This window comes from Geospiza fortis, unplaced genomic scaffold, assembly GCF_000277835.1.
Source record: "Geospiza fortis unplaced genomic scaffold, GeoFor_1.0 scaffold45, whole genome shotgun sequence".
Classification (NCBI taxonomy): Eukaryota; Metazoa; Chordata; class Aves; order Passeriformes; family Thraupidae; genus Geospiza; species Geospiza fortis.
Window position 1 is genome coordinate 5,057,302 of NW_005054327.1, and position 21,569 is coordinate 5,078,870.

Here is a 21,569-nt window from a genome sequence, read left to right on the forward strand (position 1 = left end):
TGTTGAGAAAATCGGAACAATTTCAGATTAATCAACAATCAACAATTTCGTGTTTGAAAGTTTATCCCTTTAATCGATTCTAGCTCTCAAAACCATATAATTTAAAATACACATGCCAATTCCATCGCATAATCCATATATATGTTGCATTTTGCCTATGAAACCTCCTATGAAACACAACTGCTTACTGTATACCACTGTGAATAGAAAGATAATTCTTGCAATATATATGAAAGATAGTAACACATTCTGAATAATACAGCTTAAACAAAAGAATCAGTGCTAAGTCCTTCCTCTTCCTAAATTCACTGCTATTTGGAATTCACTGTTTATTAAAGCTTGATGGCAACAAAATAGATAACAAAAAGATGAGAACTACTGCTTAGGAGCATATTTTTCTTTGTAAAAAATAAGCCAGAAGCTTCTCTACACTCGTTTAGCTATGTAAATGTCACTTTGTTTCTCCAAGCTTAAAGCTGAGAATAGCTCCGGGGCTTACTTGTGATGCAGAAATGTTCCTGTAATCTACTTAGAAAACATGCAGAACATTAATAGAAACTAGAATCTTGGAACATAAACGTAGCATAAGAAAAATGATAATTACTCTGTGGCTTAACATTTAAAAAGAGAGCTAAGCATTGTACATCAGCATTTTTTTTAATATAAAACAAGTTGCAGCACATAGATGAGCAGGAAGTCGCTCACTTTAGAAACACAAATAATTTTGACATTATCGTGTACAATCTTTTTACACAGAAAAGAGGGGGAATAGGCAGAGATTGAGATTGTTTGAAGGCACCTGTTACCAATCACATCTTTTCATTCGTGTCTTCCCAACCCCTGCAGATACCCCTTCCTTCCCCTCTCCCCAACAAAGCAGTTTTCTCCTTTTATCCACTAAGCTTCCATCCCTGATTAAACACGTACTGCCCTCCCCCTTACGACTCCAAAGCTTTTTATGAGCGTCTGAACTTCCCTCCACCTCTGTTTTTTTGCAGATGGCAGCTGTTGCTACTCTCCAGGTTCCTAAATCCAACATATTGGCTTTCTGTCCTAGGTTATTCCTAGTCAATCTTCTTCAGCATAACTTAATTACAGCTAAGGATAGTATTAGCCAGACTTTAAAGTATGACTAATAATGAAATGCTGAAAACTCATCTGGAATTCTCAAGGTCACTGCTGAGATGGAATTAAAATCTGGGCACAGAGAATTTAGCAGTTAGGGGTAGTCTGCAAAGGCAACACAAAAGTAAGAAGGACAAACTGGTAATATAGAGTGGAATGGTCAAAGTAAGGTAAAGCAGAGATACTTCAGGACCCTGTGCATTTCCACAAAAGAGGGGAAAAAAAAATCTGACTTTTCTTTCACTCTTTTGGGCAAAAAACCAGGATAACTATTGAGAAGTACCAGGATTTTGTGCAGGATACTGACATAAGAGGAATGCAAGAACAGAGGCTACTGGATTCTCAAACACTGTCAACATTAAAATTTTGGAACAATGTCATGGAATCCTGAAATTCATGTGGCCATGTTTCAAATCTAACATTCGTAAGCATTTATGTAAATCCTTGGAAACCTTAGCGTGATCATTTATAGACGCTCTAAAAAAACACTTAGAGCCCTTCACAAACTATGCCTATCCTAATATGACTAATTAGTAACTGTTTCTCCTCTTGGTCATATGGACTCTCTCCAATCTTAAACACACTTGGAAAATGCATTTGGCAACCATTTATCAAAAACTAAAAAATAAATCAGATTTTAACATTTTGAAGATAATGAAATAACTATTTTCTGTTCTTAACTTATGCTACACAATATTGCCTTATGCTGATCTCCTTTTCTTGCATCCCACCACATCCTCTGTTTCCTAGAACAAAATAAGCTAGACCTTTAATCTCACTCACATAAGACCTCTGGCCTGTTGTGAAATTTATCTTTTTTTTTCTCCCAGAAAATATTATATAAAAAATACAAAATATCCATACTACAGATTAAATAAAAACATTTTAAAATTCACATTTTTAGTTTTCAAGATTTAATCTTTAAGAGACTGGCAGGACATTGGAAAGTGGCCTTTTTCAGGAGACATTGATTAAAAAATGAATGCAAATTCTCAGAATGATACGAAGAGAAAATGTAATTGTTTCTGAAACTGCTTCCAAAATGCAATCAGTTCCTATATAAGAAGATGACTTAGAGAAAAGAGTTAATTTGTTTCTAGTTAGGAAAAATAAACACTAAGGAGATTTTCTTTTCAGGCTTTTGAACTGAGACATGTAAGAAACAAAAGCTGGCTGGGAGTAAGATACTGCATTAGGACACATGAACTCTTAACCTCTTCCACAAATGGGGGAGTTTTGGACAAAACACCGTTTGATTATTGCTTCTGCAAAACAGGGATAGTAATAGTTTTCTGCTTTGTGAGACAGGTGTTCAGCTACAGTGGTGAAGAACACAGAAATATTCAGTTAATAAATAGGATTATTCTGACATATTAATAAGAAACTGTGAAAACCTGGGAAGGAGAAAGAGTAACATGGTGTTAAAGGAAATGCATTAGGTTTACTCATAAATGGTGAGTTAAACATCATATGTGGAATGCTCCTCACCTGCCAACTGGAAAGTAAGTTCAACATAACAGGCGCTCAGGCAATTAGCATTTTAATATTAACCTGGTAGACTATTTTCAGCAAGAACAAGCTCACTAAGAAATTTTTATTTTTTAATATGTTTTAAATAGAATAAGAGCTTGCAATGGTTAACCAATATAAATTTTAACCCGATCTAGCTGAAGATTCCTACCAATTCAGGTACACATATTTAGACAGATTTAACACTCAATTTGAGTGACACAACAATTTCCTGACATAAGCTAAGTGGATTTAAGTAAACAAATAGCAATCAAACTCCATGTGTCTGTAGCCATTTAACTGATTGATATCAACCAGGTTTATTTAAACTACTACATGTTTTCTACTTTGTCCCCTAGCAGACAGCCAGAGCCTGGTTTCTGGTTGCTAACTTCACTTGAAGAGCTCTGGCACAGTAACACATGAATGTGTCAATAAGGCAGGTGACTAGTTCAGCAAGTTTACATTCTATCACTTGTATGCACAGCTGCTAATGTAGGGTGAGTGCACAGATGTGTAAAGCAGACAAAATATCAGCAGGTTGTCATATCTTCTTACCTGGTGTATAATATTCATGGGCTGATAATGAATCATGTCTGCATAAACAATTGCATTGCAGGAAATTAATGGTTATTGTAAACAGCCTGAATTTGCAGCATTTATGTAATAAATGTTATCCTTCTATTTCTTATGACAATGATTTCATAGTATTAGTTTTACTTTTTTAGGTTAAAAATTACTGCATTGCCAGACCACAACACATACTGGTGATTTCAAGCAGTTAAAAATAGTGTAAATGAAGTCCTTTATATTCATACAAACAAAAACTGATCTTAGGATTCGAAGGAACACCTATTAAAAGTCTTCTATTGGTGTCTCTTACACCACTGTCTCTTTTTTAAGATCTCCTACAGTATTTCTATTTGAAACATAAAAAGAACTCCATTTATTCAACTTGCTCTGCTTTTTTTTCCCTCAAACCCCAGTGGAGTATGAACTTCACATTAAAAATATAAACCCCAGCTAGTTAATTTTCAAGATTTTAGAACTCAGTTTCTACACTGTTTGAATTGGAAAAGCTAAAATAGATTTAATTGTGCACATTATTAGTTTTCTTTGTTATGACACATCTGCATCTTAAATTTCTGAAGAAATAGTACAATGCTATACATCAAAGCATAGCAAATTTATAACCTCTTAAATGTAACCTCAGGAAATTATTACTAAAACTTCTTGCCAAACATCTGAGTGCTGACAGACTGCCCTTCCAAGTTTTCATCTGAAGTTTGAAAGCCAATGGATAAAGTCTAGAATTGCGCTTCTGATGTTACAAAATGCTAACAACTGCATCAAGCATGAAAGGCAATGGAATTGCCAGGATCACAGAGATCATGGTAAATATTTCTTTTAGCCAAAGACCGACTGTTGGAAAGAAAAAAAACCAAACCAACAAACTAGATAAAAGGAATCATGTATCAAGAGCTTCACCAAAAAGATTGAGTGGATTCATCCCACTTAACTTTAGCACCTAACAGAGAACTGCATTTTCAGTGCCTTTAAGTTATAGATGCCCGTTATATGCACAAAGGAATAACATTTGGATGCAGATAAAGGATGGCACAGAAGCTGGTATTCCACACAGTTTTGGACACAAAATGCCCTCTTTATCACAGGTAAGTAATATTGACATATAAATATTTTTACTTGTTTTTTTTCTTTGTTGGACTCTTTCCAAAGATCATTCAAACTGCAACTTAACAGACAGCAATACACTTTTGTAGGTTTGTTTTTTTTACCAGGTTAGGTTTCTCTTTAGTGATTTGAATGGTCCCACTGGAGCATTAGAAGTGTGTCAGAGCTGGTGGAACAGGAGGACAGAGAAAGAGAATCAGGAGCAAAGGGGTAAGGTAGTGTTATAGCTATTGGGTCAACTCAGGCATGATGCATAATTTCATCTGGATGTATTCTATGAAGGAACACCTTTCTTACTCGTTCTTCCCTGACTATACAAAGACACGTGGGCAGTAAGTTCCAAAGATGGGGCCAGGACATGCAGTTAATTAGTTAGTGGAAGAATCAAAACTACAAGTTGGTGTTGGTGCGGTTCGGTTATTCGAGTTAAGAGTGTCAACAGCGTGAAGTTCAGCTGATTAAAATGAGAACGGACTCTACAAAGAATAATGCAAAAAAAAACCAAACTGGAGATCTGAAATATCCCTTTTTAAAAAACCCCACACTATTTACTGGAAGATTATTAATGGGAGACCACATTGTTCCTCCAATGTTTTATGCTTTTCTGATGGATCTAGAAAAACAATTAAATAATAATACCTTGACAAAACATAGAAAATATTTTAAAATCAACTGAAAAATATGGCTGCATTAACTTGCTGTCTTGCACTAAGGGGTGTACAAATGGCATCAGAATACATGCACTCCAGACCCTTCTGAGAGCTCAGAGAAAACAAGGGGCACTGGGAAGGCTTTATTATGAACCTCCAACATGACCTCAACATCATCCTAGATATTGCTCATTCATGATAATGCCATTGAACTCCCTCAATAGGGAACTCCCTCAAATAGGGAAGTATGCATTTAACAACATGAAGAATGAAAGAAATTTTATCTTACCAGCTGATTCTCAGTGATCTAAATGAAAAACTAGATTGAACTGTTTTCCACATTAATTTACTAATTAATTCAGACAGAAAAGGAAGAAGCAGGCCAAGAAACAATTCAGAATTTAGGCCAAGAATAGAGTCTGAATAAAACCCCAACCTTCCTCTGGTCTCCTTCATAGGTGGATAGAAGCTTTTAAGGCTTTACATAATCAAATAACTATTTTTCACTTTGATGTCCCACAACAAAATATAAGATTCATCATCAAATTAGACGTCTATATAATTTGAAATAATGAACTATTTTATGACATTAACATTTAGGGTAATTTTTTCCTGTAATAAAAGAGCTCATATAAGAATCCTACAGAAATTCTTCCAAGATTCAAAGTATAACTTTCAACTTTCTTCTTCTCAAATTAAAATCTGTGAAAAGAGATTAATCATGAATGTAAGTTCTTTATTTAAAAAGTGTATAAAATGCAATAATAGTTTCCAAAGCAGCATTATGAATGTAGCTGATATCACAAAGAGATAAAAATTAAAAAACCTTCCAACCCCTGAGACTCTAACATTCCATTAAAAAGAGTTAATACAGTCTGAGACCACACAGGCTGGAATACCTGAAGTCAAAGCTGTGCACCTATTGAAACACGTTGCTGGAAGACAGCATTAAGATCATTTTGGCATTTTGCTTGTACTTTTAGCAGTTACTTTTAACATACTTAAACTTCATTTTATCTTAACTATGAATATCTTAGGTTTATCTATTCAAGAATTCTAATGTTTCTACTTGCAAACATGAGAGCAACAAGGTAATTCCTAACAAGACATGACAGTTTAGTATGTGCAATGACTGAACAAGGCTGATAGTAACCCTGTTACATGATAGCACGTACCAAACACATAAACACATAATTCATCTTTTTTTTTCGAAGTGTATGGATCTGTATTTACAGGTTGCCTGTCAGTTTCATTTAAAATTGCAATCTGTTTAAATGCAGTTAACCCTTTACTAACCTGACGCAAGAAAATTTGTATTCTTTATTTCTGTCAGCAAGGATAATTACTGAAAAATTGTGATGTTACTGCAAATTTAAATCTTTTATTAAGATGGCAAAGAAGTATAGTCAAAGACTAACTCACTATCCTGTACAAAGATTTCAATACATGAGATAACTGCCTTTTAGAGAAATTCATGAAGTGTAAAACTACTGGAAGAAGTTTGCATTAGAAGTAAAAAATAAAAGGCTGCATTAGGAATAAACAGAATTGACAAAAGTTAAAATTACACACAAACACAAAAGCTACCTGTTCTTTTCCAACATTTTCCTGAAACAATTTTAACTACTATTTTGTTTCTCAGGAGATTTTTTTTGTGTGTTGTACTGGCATTTCATAGTGTTCTTCCCTCAAACATGCAATTTCTAATGTTCCTTTTTCATATTTTTTATTCATATTCTTTTCTGCAGAGGTATCTTTAAAAAACATTATCACTGTTTGACAAAACCAGTTTGACTAGTATGTCCTATTTTTAATAGATGTAAAAAGAAATTTCAGAAAACAGTACTAATTTTGGAAATATTTAATCAATTATCTTAACATTCAGGGTATGAGAATCATCGAAGAAGTCTGTTTCAGACTCAAGTATTTGCTTTTCTTTTCCAATCAAGCCTTCCTCTGCCAGCCTTCCTTGATTGTTTGACATAGTTTAAAATTTGGAATGGTGAAATGACACAAAGAAGCAAACTGCTGCATATCAGGAATAGTTTATGAGGGTACTTACAGGGGCTAATGTAGTTTGGATGTAAAAAATGTTGCATAGCTTTAAGTTAGAAATGTTATAGTTTTCTTAGAAAACATGGCAAAATTTTTCTTTTATCACTTTCTACTGCTTTTAATCAGCTGCAATGCATCCTCATTGATTTGACACTACTAAAAGTAGGGACCCAAGTGTGATTGCTTTGTAAGCATAACTAGTTGGCAGCACCCCTGGTTGGGAAAGAAAGAGTAGGAACAGGAAATTTTGAAAGAAATTAATTTGAAAGTAGGCCAAGGACCTATAATATTGGAAAAAACACTACATGTTTATACAATTACATCATGTTTCCTCAGAGTATTTTTCATATCATTAATATAAGGATATGATAAAGCATTAATATAATGGTAAGGTTTATAAACTATCTAGAAATGTTTAAATCATAGATTAGTTTGGTTTGGAACTCAGCAAACAGAATTAGTAGTTTTCATTTAAGTTGAGGTTCACTTGGATTCAGCTGCCAGTGAAACTGTTTTGTTTTGGTTCTAAAAAAAAGGAGTTTTTTAAGTGCCTGGGAGAGACAAACTAGTTTGGACCAATTAATGGCATGGATTTTGGTTTACTATCTAAGAAGGAAATGTGATGAATAGTATGAAAAGGAGATGAAGGAAAACAATTTTAGAGGTGGAATGAGACTTCAGGAGGCGGATAGTCAGTTTTCTGTGAAAATAATGTTTTAAACTGAGTGATAATCTGAACTCTGAGAGGATAATTTAGGGGAGTTGTAGCTTCCTTTAAAGGAATCTCTCCATCTTTCTCTTACTGGTAAGAGAAAAGAAAGATGTTGTCAGAGAACTACTGATATGCCTCTACAACCACTTTCTGAACAAGTAAGTGGGTAGCGAGGTCCCATCACTCTGTACCTATAATTTGCACTGTTTTTCCTCATTCCTGATTTGTCAATGTTGTATTTTTTTCTGCAAATCTTTGCCAAATCATTCAGCAGCTCTGGGAGAAGAGTTAATAGCTGCTTAGGTCAGCTTTTGGTTTTATATCTTCAGTACTCTTTAGTGTCAGAAAATTCTGTGGTATTGTTCATATTCTCAGAGTCCTGCAGTAAACTTCATTTATTTTCATCCTTTATTTCAGACATTTAATCTGCAGATTTTCTCTCCTATACCATGACATATTAATCTCTTAAGATTGTTCAGATAAAAATCTTGACAAGAGCCTTTAGGGTTCCTTAAATGGCACAATTTTGCATACTTTTAGATCTGAGAGCATAATCCAGTCCAGTAGCACACTGATTCTTGCTCAGATGAAACTCAGGTAAGTACACAAAAAAGTACCTCGACTATTCTCGGAAATCTGTGTAACTATTGTCTTGTTTCCTCTCCCTAACCCCTATTTTGGAGTTGAAAAGGGATTCAAAAGAGTGTATGGGAAATGAATTGAACAGCGCTTTGGTCCAATGTTTGGCTGGAAGGATTGGGGAGTACAGAGATCCCTGAAGCATACTGTGGCAAATGTAGACCTTGCAGATTACATGTGTATCAATTTCACTGTGTTTATCTAGATTTTGTTAAATGCTTGCAATTGCCAAACACTGTTCAAGGCAAAAAAAAAAAAAAGAAAGAACAGAGACAATAAATCATCAGAGAGAATTTAACAACTGAGAGTACAACTGAGACCCTCCCCAGTACCTGACAGCCACGGTCACCTGTGTTGCTGAAAACAACACAGACAAGAAAACCCCAACAAATCAAACCCAAGTAAACAATTTTTTTCTCCATGGTCTAAGAGCCAGTAGCAAAAAAGTGCACTTATGGTAACAATGCTAAAAAAGGAAGATTACCTCACGGTCATTTAGAAGTCTCTCCAAATCTGCTGCCATTTGATTCTTGACACGCAGCAAAGCTGTCTTTTCTTTATTTAAAAGACTGGTAAAAAGAGGATAGGAAATGCAGTAATAGCAACAGATAATCTCTTTTAATCTTGTGTTCTGGCTGAAACATGCATTTTCTAAAGCTAAATACTGGCAACAATAAAAATCTGCTCAAGTAATTGTATCAAATGATCCTTCTCTATGTTCAAGCACTGAAATTTTTATAAATGTGCCCAAATGTACGCACAACTTCTTATTTTAGTCAAACAGAAAAACTATTCAAAGCCTTCATAAAATGCCTTATTTTTTCTCTGAAGGGTAATTTAAATGATTAGAATCTTCTTTTATAATTTCTTGGTTTCTTCTAGGCAAAATGAGATTATTTTATAAGCAAAGTAAGTCTCCTTATACCTACACTTCCATATCAAAATGTGGATTTCTTTGTTGTATTAGTCACTAGCAGTAGCACAGTAGTATAAAGAGTATGAAGTCTCTATAGTACTGTATTTAGAATTCTGAAAATAGCAAATAGAAGGAAGAAAAACATACAGCTCTTCTCCCTTTAGCTGTGTAGTTTCTGCAAAAATGGTAAACATATTTTTGTTATTTTAAATATTTTTATTCCAGGATAATGTATGGGATCAAGCTTGTCCTATGAAGTGAGTATGAAAACTGATTTAGCATTGAAGGCATGCCTTTATAGCAGAATGTAATGTTTAACTTTAATCATTCTTTGTCTTCAGTTATAGCACATGAACATTTGAAATGTTTAGCATACACATTGTGATTCCAGGCAGCAGTTCTATAATAATTAAATGTATTTTCCTATTTAGCCCCAGCATCAGTTTCTAACATTAAATTTTAGACTAATGCATGCATATACCAGTATATAATCTATTTTGTTAAAACAGCCACAGAGATTTTCTTGGAAGACATGTTATATATGCCATTAACATGACTTAACAAAATACGTTGTACAAGATAAACTGTAACATAAATCAAGAACTATGAAAAATGCAATTCTGCACATGGAATGCAAATATGTAATACTGCAAACAGGTCAGGAGTTCAAAAGCAAATATATTAAAATTTTATAAATGGAGCAATTACATATGTTGCAAACACAAATTATTTAATATTTCCAATATTTGATCCAGAAATGATCAACAAAATAAATCAATCTTTAATTGGCCGTGTATCATCCGCTCATTTCAAATAAGCAACATCATCCTTTGCCCCAGAGATTTTCTGGCAGTTCCTTACAAGCTCTGCATTGTAAATTACGACTGTCAATTCCTTCTAGGCATTCATTAATTCTCAGGAAAAAAAAATGTATCCTTTTGCCAAATTGCTCAATTGTTTCAACTATTTAAAAGAAAAGTAATAACATTTTAAAAAACTATAAAAATATTTTAATATTTTCAAGAGTTTTATTTTCTGTCACATTTTTAATCACGATGAAATTGCTGTACCTTCTTTTTCTTGGGTTCATGTGTTGTTACTTACATATCACTTTTTCTTGGATTTCTGTATTTCCTAAGAACATAAACTAATCCTTCTAGAGGCTCAAAAACTTATTAGAGAAGCAATAATACAAGTTTCTCTAAGACTTAAGTAGTGTACTGAATAAGCATAATCATTAATGTTCAGGACTGAACCAGAAGTTAATGTTTGAGGTTCAGTTTTATCTACAGAATATAACCTATTCTACTTATACTGCTTACACCTTCTGAAATAATATGATGTAAGTGATCAATGTAGAGCAGTTCTAATTTTCTTTTTTTATAGTAAAATATAGGACATAGACTACTATATGATTCAGTAGCACTTCATGTGTTTTCTTTCATACACATTCACATAGAATTACCAAAGCATATGCAGACTTAGAATTTCGTAGTTCTGCAATACTTGTGCTTTTTCATCATTGCAGATAGCAGGGAATAATTGATGTGCTCATGAAAGAATATTGAAAGAGGCATATACACATTTAACAGAGTGAGAAAATAGTTACCAGACAGAATGATAATATATGACAAGGTTAAACAGAAATACCTTCAAAAGTTGCATCTTGGGAAGAAGACTGACCATTTCAGTTTCTGGTTTAAAATGTTCTGAACCAACATCTTGGATAGCAGCAAAGAGATTCTAGGTACCTACCTTACACTCCCAGTGAAGAGTAGTTTAACCTAGTCCAGGTTTAACCGGCAGTGTTACAAATCAGAGAGCAGCATTACAATTTGTTTTAGCTGACCTAAGTGAGAACTGTTGAAGGATCATCCTTCCCTTGCCACATCATGGTAACCTACTCTTTCTGTTGGTACTAGACACTTTGTCACCACATAAGAAGGTCCTTCACTGATCTGGATGGACAGTGGCATCTTTTTAAAGGTTATTTTTCACATAGATCACCAAAATAACTTGATTTGCCATGTACAGTGGAGACCTACAGCTGAAGGCAAGGATGAGCTGCTCCATTTGGTGATGGAGTGCCTCAAGTGTCTTGCTATGATTCTGAAGCCACCATCTATGAGTCTAGGCAAACCAGCTTCTAACACTAGAGCTCAAGGGTTGTAACTTCCATCTAAAAAGATGGAACCATGATGTGCTCCACAGTGCTGGTCACTGATGGCCTCATCCTCAATGTGGAGAAGGTGTCTGTTGTGAGATATCACAGAACTGTGGCCTGAAAAGTCCAGGTTAGAGAACTGAAAAGCAGGGCAGGCAGGTCCTGCTTTTTCTTTGTGCTTTCCAGAAGGAACCAAATTGTCTGGAAGGACATCTAGTTTCATTCCATCATGCTTTTAAAGCCTAGCCAGGTATGAACCCAGGTACCAGGAATGCAGGCTCACCATAAAATACGCTTGTCATATGCATACACATTCCTCATAGCAACCACTGGCTTGTTTTGTCTTGCTTCACTCAGGATCTAAAGCCATGGTAGCCTGGATATTTTATGTAAGACATTTCTAGGTAACATGATTTTTCTGGAGAATAGATACTAACATTTCCCAGTTTCAGCCTTATAAACTCTTTTCAATTTGGGCAACTAAACCATTTTTAAGGTTGAAGTGTAAATAAATTATTTACTATCCTGTTCAGAAGCTTCTATAATTAGATATTCTGAATAATATGTTTATGCTGGACACACAAAATAGACATGGGTTTATATAGTACTGGATTTTTTATTACTTCTACTCAGTTTGGAAAAAAAAGTATGTTTCTTTTTCAGTGAACTGTGTACTCCAGATGCTCTAAGTAATGGATTGTGCCTTTCTGTTTATTTGCCCTTACAGCATGAAGTTGAATAGTCTAATATTAGGTTTTTTTTTCATTTTATATTCAGATATAGTATTACCATTGAAAAAAAATTGAAATACAAATAGTATATGTAAAGGTTTTTACATATAACTGAATATATAAAATAGCCATATAGTGAAGGTAGCCCTTGTCTGCAAATTACAGATGAATAGCTCAAAGCAGGTAGTTAATTATTAGTCTAGGTCAAATTTTGTTCTTAAGTCACATAGTTAGAAAGAGAGGTATAAGATATTTTCCAAACAAGAGTTCCTTACAAAAGAGAATACATGACAAATCAGTGATCTCTCATTGTGCAGCTAAATAACCACAGTTCAGATTTTTAAACAGATTTAGGAGAGTATTGCTTAATGATTTTAACTGGAATGTTTCAGGAGGCTTAAAAACCTATCCATGAAGTGTTCAACTTAAAATTACTTTTTCAAACTGCAAAAAAAAAACCAAAAAACAACAACGCAAACAACTTTTCAAATGTTGTATTACAGGTCAGAAAATGAATAAAAAAGGACATATTTCTACAAATTTTGCTTGGAGCATTTCTCTGGTAAGCTGCAGTACTATTGGAATAGATGGTGCATATTTCATAGAATGGTAATGTTCTCATAAAAAGCTCATTGCCCATTCTTTGATGGGAAAAACTCATCTAACACTCTATGTCAAGCTTTATGTTTGGATGGCAATTAGAGAACCCAAAATGTTTAGGTAAGGAACATTTCAGTACAAAGCTTCTTAGTGAGCAAAATCCTTATATGGCTTCTGGATTTTCCACACAGTTAAGGCTTTTGAGTATTGCTTTTGCATAAGTGAACCTCTTTTAAAACCAGCCATTGGTACCGAGAAATTTGAGTAACTGCATTTAAAATAAATACCCTCTCTTTATGAATGAAGTCCTGTTAACATCTCCAGTTATTTATAAACCTAGATGTTATTAGCAGAAAATTATGTACTAAAACTACAATTACTTCACTACATACATAAGAATGAAACTCAGAGATTTGTTTTCCCACAGCATGACATAGTTACAAGCATTTCTTTTCAAAAGGAGTGCTAAATGTGATGTTTTCGTTTCTGGCTAAAGAACTGTATGCTAGAGAGATTTCTTTATAGCAGCAAGGAGTCATCCTCACACACAGCACTGCTCTTATTAAGCATCACTACTTCCTTTTATTAACGAGAGTGCTATGTGGTCTAATATAAATAAGAAGTTACTTAACAGAGTATTTTGAGATATGCAGACCACCTATAAATGCATCCTGCAGATGCCCTGTCACTAAAGACCAAGGTTTTGTATCCGAAACATATCTGCAGGTGCATGGCTCAGTTCAGAAGCACACAAAGTGTTCTGCTCCCAGAGCCAAGTCCTCTTGGAGGCCAAGTGCCAGCACAGCCCTTGGCCTGCCCGGGAGAATCCTAAAGGGATGGGAATGAGAGTGGGAGTGAACACCATATGTGGGCAACACCTGACAGCCTCCTTATCCTAAACAACCTCTCCTTCTCCTTGAGTGGTAATATGCTTGTGCCTTCACTTTTGTACCTCAGCAGCGGTATGAGCACACCTTTAATAACCTGGCAGTGGGTCCCTAAGTTGTTCATGCAGATCCCAGCAATGGCAGCAGCCCATTTATCAGCATTTACCCCAACCAAAACAGCTCTTGCAGCTCTTATGAAGGTATGGCTAAAGATCCACGTGTCCAGAAAGGACACACTTCTCAGCAAGCCAACAAAGTATCTCCAGGTCTGCTGGATACACTACGTTAATTCTGTCTGATAAGTATTCTGGTTGTTTCTCTCCTTTCAGTGAGAAGTTGAATGGTGCTTTGAGCAACTTGATCTAGTGGAAGATGTCCTTACTCATGGCAGGAAGGTATAACTAGATGATCTTTAAAGGTTCCTTCCACTCCAAACCACTCTGTGATTCAGTCTGATAGCTACTCACACAGGCAACCTTGAGCACCACTTGAACAGTCCTTCCAAGTGAGGAAGATATTTTGACATGAAGGCTCTGAAAGACAGCCTTAGCTCTACAGGCGTGACAATTAAGGATGAAGGCAGGTAAGCTGCTCTAGTTGAAGTGAACTTGATGCTAGTTGAAGTGAAGACCATGCTGGAAAGAGACTTAGATGGGTCTGCCGGACTTGTCAAAAATACTATATCAAAATTATCTGCCTGAATCTTTCCCATTCCTCTTGCAGAAATAACTGCTGTCAGAAATGACACTTTAATAGAATTATGAGTGTGGAGAATACTGAACACATCTGTTGCCTGTTAAGGGACCATTATATACATGAATTTAGGCTATTTTGTGAAAAATTGATAAAGATACCGACCAAGAACATCCAAAATGAGATTTCTGTCATAGATAGCTTTCCTTGTGCTTGTCTTCCTGTTCTGCTGATTCAACATCTGCTGTTGAACAACATTCTGTTTTATCACAGAAACTCACATCCAGTACAGCCAACAAACTTCTCAATAGACATGGAAGTACCAAGTGCTGCAGGTTGCTGCAAAACATTTATAGGTTGCAATAAAATACTGACTCATCATCCTGGGAAATCTGCTGGAACCTAATCACCCCAGGAGTATGTTCTAAAAAGACTATTGGCCATGATCACTGTGTATAGGAGGCAATTATGGATTAAGACTAAAAAAGTAAATTCACTTGCAAATAAGTCCTTGCTGATCCCTCCACACTCAAGTTAAGTGGGGAGTGATAGAGAACACTGGCACTGATAACACAGATGTGCCTGTTCTGCTTGGGGAATCCATGATTTACATAATGTTCTCTTTTGATGAGCAGATGAGATAAAAACACAACATAAAAAGAACACTCTTCCACCACTGAATCTGCACACTAAATAAGAAGGAAGGAAAATTATGATCAAGCATGGAGCAGCTGTAAGGATAAATTAAGTCTTGATTCTCAGGGTGCAGGCATTATCAACAGTACATTAATTTGTCTCCAATCTGGTACTCAAATATGAGATTAAAAAAATTATGCACCCAAAAAAATCACCAGTATTTTTGAAGGTCCATCTGAAAACAAGAATTGAAGCACTATTTTTCCTTTAGCTGGTTTTTGTGAAATTGCTGTTTAGAAAAAAAACTAATGCATTATTGTACTTCAACTTTTAAAAAATAATGTACCTTGTGTAACTGTAGCACAAATTAAACCTCAGATTAGAGGCTGCTGCAGAATTGCAGTATTATTAACTATTAATCACAGGTAATGGTTGAAAGAACAATTTCATTTTTAAATGGTTTTACAAATATTAAAATTTTCCTTCAGCTCTGAGATACAGAGAGACCAGGCTTTATAAACCATGTTTAGTGTTTTCACTAATACTTTTCTAATAGCACCGACATTATCTGCAGAATTTAAGGCTCTCCTTGAGGAGTATTAATTCTGAACTCATCCTCTCAAAAATATTCCATGCACAAACCAACAAAATGCTGTTTAATAAACTAAGAGGGATAGGAATAGTGGGCTAAATCTTTTGATCCAGCAGAGCTTCACTTGGCATATATTTGGTAGGATTATCATTAATTTACTTAAATCCCATTCTGATTCAGTTCTCGAATAGCTGAGAGTAATCTGAAATCACCTAAGGGATATTTTAATTTAAAACTGTCATCAGCAGATTCCAAAAGGTTATCCTCATGACAAGAAATTTCTTGAATGTAATGTTTCTCTGGATAGAAATCCCTACCTCTAACCTTCCTCTCACTTATTGGAAAGCAAAGGACCAACATAATCAATTTCATCCCAGATTATGATTTCTCATGTATGCCAGGGAATACCAGCTAACAATTTAGCACCTTTGTTTTAAATGTGGAGTTATGAACAGCAAAATTAAGGACTACTAATATGCACCGAAAGCCCTAAGACATTAGGTTGTCCGCAAGAATTTCTCTGGCCTATGAAACTGGGCAAGCTTGTGATAGTGGAGTAAAAGCTATTTTCAGTTTAGAAGGAATACTGGAAACTACCCGGAAAAAAAATTAACCAAAATAACTGATGTACAAAGTAAATGTTACTTTTTTTTTGCTCTAGTATTTTTTTTGTCAGGCCACACTTTCATTTACAGAAACATAGACTAATGCTGAGCACACTCCCGCTCCCCACAGTGGAGTACTGCTGGTATGTTTACCATGAATGCTCACACTGTAGGGCAGATTAATTTTCTTTCTTAACCTGAGTCCCTTTAAAATAAAAAAAAATTCCTTTACAGGAATGGAGAGTAATAGTCATCTCTAAGAAATAATTCACTCCACCCAAAATCTGAATTGCTTTTTGGAGATGTCACTTCCTCCATGAACTATTAAGGAAAGTTGACCTAAGTCTCTGATTTAGGTACCTTAGTTTGTAAGGTAAATTTAAGAAGAATATCTAAGCATACAGATTATTGGCAATGAGCCATTTAACTTGAGAAAATCAATGTTAACAACACATTTAAGTTCTTTTAGATTTTAAAGCATGAAACACACACTTTCAGAAATGACCTCACCTATGCATTCCCCTTCTATCTTCCTTTTGAGAGACTTTTGAACTACTTTGTGAATAACAAAAACATTCCATTATTATTGCCATAATCTAAAAATTTGTGACCAATTCTTTGATACTTTTCACAAATGGAAAGTAAGACACTGTATATAGAGAACACTGGGATTTTTCATTTTCTGGAAAAATATAATTTATCTTTGAGGTGTTTCTTATAATGTAACAAGTCTAGGAAAATATCAAAACCACTTGATTCTGGAATTAAAAAAGGTCTATTCTTATTGAATCAAAATGAAGCTCAGTGAAAAATATCTTGTCAGGAACTTTGAATTAGTATTTCAGTTTATTTATAAACTTATTGATTCATATATAGATTTGCTTGGATAATAAGCATTTTTAGGCATTTTTTAGCATCCAAAAACCATCAAACCATCAAAACGCTCTGAATAGATACATATGTATGACAGTATGTAAGATTAAGTATTAGCTAGGGTGAATCCTGTTTTATTTTAATTGCTTCAGTAGATTAGTGGAAAATCCTGTATTTTTCATGTAATTGCTTCATAACAGAATCACATTAATGTCTTCTAATAGTTACTGTTTGCTATTCCTAAACCAAGATGCCACATAAAACACCGAATACTTAAAATGCTAATTCTTCTGTAGAGCAGTGGGACTTGGCTATCAACTTCCTTGAAAATCAAGGGATATATTATTTTGTAACAGCTTACCTGGGAATCATGTGTTAGGGAAGTTGCTCAGTGGTTAGAGAGCTCTGACAGATGGATACAGCAGCAAATCAGAGAGTCTCCATGAGAGCATATGCTCTAATTTTGGCTGAAATACCCTTTACTGGTGGACTATGCTATTATAATTTTTCTCCAACTTTTTTCTTGATTTTTACTTGATTTGTACAACTAGTGTGTCATTCTTTCCTTTTAGTCTTCTGAACTCTTCTCTACTTCACGAGAGCTCTTCTCAACTCCAAACTCACTTTAAACCTGTCACAGCTACTTTTCCAAAACTAAAGTACTTTTTCTGACATTGTGAGAGAAATAACAAGTGCTACAGTTGCAGCATGAGGACTGGAGTTGGTCAGTGATGGAGTGTTAACATCTCAACTTTGTGGACAATAGCACAATTTTTTTCTAATGATAAAAATATAAGTGTTTTTACCTTCAGTTTAAGAGAAAATAAAACAAGAATCAGTGATTTTAATTACCTGACATCTTTTTCAAGTTGTGTAATATGTTCTTTCTGTAGACTTATTTGAGAATCTCTCTGTTGCACAGTTTCAATGAGGTATTTGTATGGCTGTTGTGCTTGGTTCAACAAAGAATTTGCTCTGTCAAGCTGCAAAAAAAAGGTGTAACCACCAAAATTTTTTTAACTTATAAAGCACAATTACTTGATTAGTACTGAATTATTATTGGATATTATTGGTTTTTAACAATTGCATATTAATATAAACTCCTAGCCTTTTATTACATACACAAAAAAGGAAACATACCACCTTCAAATTGATTACTACTAGTGCATTATCTTCACACTTTTCTGTTCTAATTGTGTGCTATTTTCACTGCAATAATGATACCACTCTCTACACTTCCCTAATCTGCATTTTCAAGGGTTTTAATGTAACAGCTTTTGTTGATTAAAAAAAGTAGAGTCAATGCCTCTGTTTATGGTCTTACTGACTTACTGTGGTCTTTTCCTCCCTCCTTTAAAAAGCTGAAGAGGTTGCATAATAAATACTGCACTTAAGTAGCAGTATTTGAGCCAAGTTCAAACCAAAAGCTGAAAAAATCACTTTTGCATCAGCTTTTTATCAATGTTCTTGACTTCATCTGGATGACTGAACAAACTGTCAGTGGAAAGAAAAATAATGGGCTACTTAAGCATGCTGCAGTCTACAGGATCCCTGATTTGTTCTTACATTAAAAAAAATCATGTAAAGAAAGCAAAAAGAAGTTTTAGAACTTTACACAAAAAACCAATGTTTAACTTTGTACTGGATTGTATTGTGATTTAATCTATACAATTATATGGTAAAAGATCAAAAATTTAATGCCAGGATAAAAATGAGCTTAAGATGCTCCTGCGGAAAGTTGCAGGAATTTGAACTAAGGTCAGTGATATTGAATCTTTCATCAGTAAAGCAAGTATAAAACTACTGTGGGTAAGGAACATATTGAAATGAAACAGAAAAATTTAAGGCAAAGAATAGTGATATGGAAGAATACCAAGGAAAACAATGGATTCACCAATTCCCAGATGTCTTCCAAGTAAAAACCCGAAAGAATATATTTTAGTCAAATAGAAACTACAATGATACACCCAAGAATATATAACAAATTAGAGTATTGGTTAAAAAATCCCCAAACTTCACTGCTCATGTATCTTTCACTGAAATGATCTATATAAACATATATAAACACATAAAATTTATAAAATTCAACTAATTTACAAATATGTAGAAATTCAAATATTTTCACTCTGTTAAGTACTTGGGTGTAGTAATTCTAATTTGTAATTACTGTGGCTTTAAAAATCAAACTGTTAAACACATTCCTGAAATAGTAAGCCTACAAATTACATATGGTGGCATCATCTAATAGAAAACTTAGTTATCCTTTCATTCCTATGAGAAAAATTAAAAGACAATTTAAAGATTTTTTAAAAAATTAGTTTGCCCTAATTCTGGGGGCCTTTCAAGCTGAGGTTTGTTAAATATCTTCAAAAGTGATTTAACAGAAGAGCTGTGTAAGAAGTAGTGATGCATTCATTGAACAATTAAGTATCAAACAGAACAAACTAGCTTGGCTGGCTGTTCTTCTGTTCAGAAATCAAAACGTTGTCTGTCTGGTTCACATTCTTGTTTAGCCTGTAAAGTAATCCTCCTTTCAATATTAGTTGCAAAACACAATATAAACTTCTTTGAAAACTTCTATCACAGAATTTTGGTTAATTATGAAGCCATTTTTAAAAAATCAAATACATAAAAAACGCTGTTTAGAAAATATTTCGTTTTATGAACAGCTGTTCTGCAATGTTTCTACATATTTGAATTTTTGTGTAATAATGATTTACCTCTTGTGAAATCTGTATTACTTGTTCCTTCTGATGTTCCAGATCTTTCACAAGCAACGAGTTTTGCTTTTCTAGCTGCAGCAATCTTCTTGCCAAATGAACACTGTGCCAGTAAAAAGCAAGCTCAACTTGAATTTTTTCCAAAATAGGCAAAAGAAATTCTAACATTTATGCTTCAGGATTTGATTGCCTTAATTTTTCACCAATGCTTAAATATTAACATACATAAACTACATAGTTAAACATGCTGCATGGTCAAAGTTAGAAAAACAGTGAAAATATTACAAAATGTAACGGAACTAAAACAGCATTCCCATAGTTATGTTATTGTAATACTTTATGCATAGTAATTCCAATTTGTCCAATACTACACAACTGTAGAAATACTGTCAAAATCCTTCATCTAATTATGATTATTTACTTTTTAGCAACTTTACAGACTCACTTTAATTCTAACTTAAATAAGTGTTTAAAGATGCTCATTAATATATGTTTTGCAGCAAAACACTGAAAATGTAGTATTTCATCACTTTCAAAAGAGAGGCAAAATTGCTTTGCCTGACATTTAATATGCTAAATAATTTAATATTATTGCCCATTTTGTTTTAAATAAACTCTTATGTGGAGTCACAGATTAACTTTGAAGAGAAAGGATTACTGAGTTCCTTAAACAACCTAGTTAAAAAATTAGATCCTCAACCTCTTTCAAGGTTTATGTCCAGAATCAAAGAGTTTTGAATCTACTCAAGAGCACAGGTCCATGGGCAGCAAAGTGAAGATTCAATATGCACTGCAGAGCCTACTAGCAGACATCTAACCTAGTCCTCCAAACTCTTATGAATCACACAATGGGCAAGGTTGGAAGGGACCACAGTGGTCATCTGGCGCAACCTCCAGAGCACGTTGTGCAGGACTGCATCCAGGTGGTTCTTGAGTAACTCCACAATAATTTCCTGACTATGATACAGAATCTATGAGAGGGCAGAGTGGTCTAAAGCACACTGACTGACTTGAAGCTCAGGCTTAAGCGTGCATAAATCTAGATGAGTGTATGAACTTTATCTGAAAACTTGACCAGTCATAACCTTCATCTCTTCCTCAGTAAAATGGAATAGACTTCTGGATTTGGCAGAAGTCTTAATCTTCATCTGTGTTATAAACATACACTTTCATTCACTAATCCCATCTAGTACAAAAGAGAAAGGAACCACTTCTTTGACTAGTAGCTATTAGAGTATAAGTGAAAACTTGGATACCTTCCCATGGCAAATTTAGGAACGCAGCCCATTGTAATTTTCCCAGCCTCAACTACTCAGTGAACTTCACCTGAATTTGCAAATATTTAAGGATAACACAAGTACACCTTTCAGGCATACTTTTCAGTATGTTTTTTGACTAGTTTGAATTGAAAGCAAAGAGACAAAGGGACTGATGTGCAAAGACATCTTATGCTGGAAACATTTGATTCCAACTATACTACAAAATTATGCAGTGCTCAAGAATGTGGTAATTCCTTGTTAGCAAACCACCAAAGTCATCCTGGTAGTGTTCTGTATTCTCTTGTTAACACTTCCCAAGCAGTCCCGAGGCATAGCTGAGAAGTCAGCATGGGCAAGCAAATCACTGCCAATATATTGTTCACATGTAGCTTAACCTATACTGAGAATTGTTTTATGGCAACAGGTTACTACAGGCCATTTGATCTTGATGCTTCAGAGCGCTCCCAGGCATGCTCAATTTAGTAGTAAGGACGTACAATGCCTATGTCTG

General features: G+C 34.6%; 1 protein-coding gene across 1 annotated transcript in view; it reads right to left on the reverse strand.

Annotated features, from left to right (window-relative positions):
* PIBF1 (progesterone immunomodulatory binding factor 1) overlaps window positions 1-21,569 on the reverse strand; it is a 106,737-nt gene that overhangs the window by 13,111 nt on the left and 72,057 nt on the right. Inside the window, exons 14-16 of the mRNA XM_005421140.2 lie at window positions 19,800-19,902; window positions 17,932-18,062; window positions 8,867-8,951 (exon numbers count right to left, since the gene is read on the reverse strand). Coding sequence (XP_005421197.1) covers window positions 8,867-8,951; window positions 17,932-18,062; window positions 19,800-19,902 — 319 coding nt within the window. The remainder of the gene's footprint in view (window positions 1-8,866; window positions 8,952-17,931; window positions 18,063-19,799; window positions 19,903-21,569) is intronic.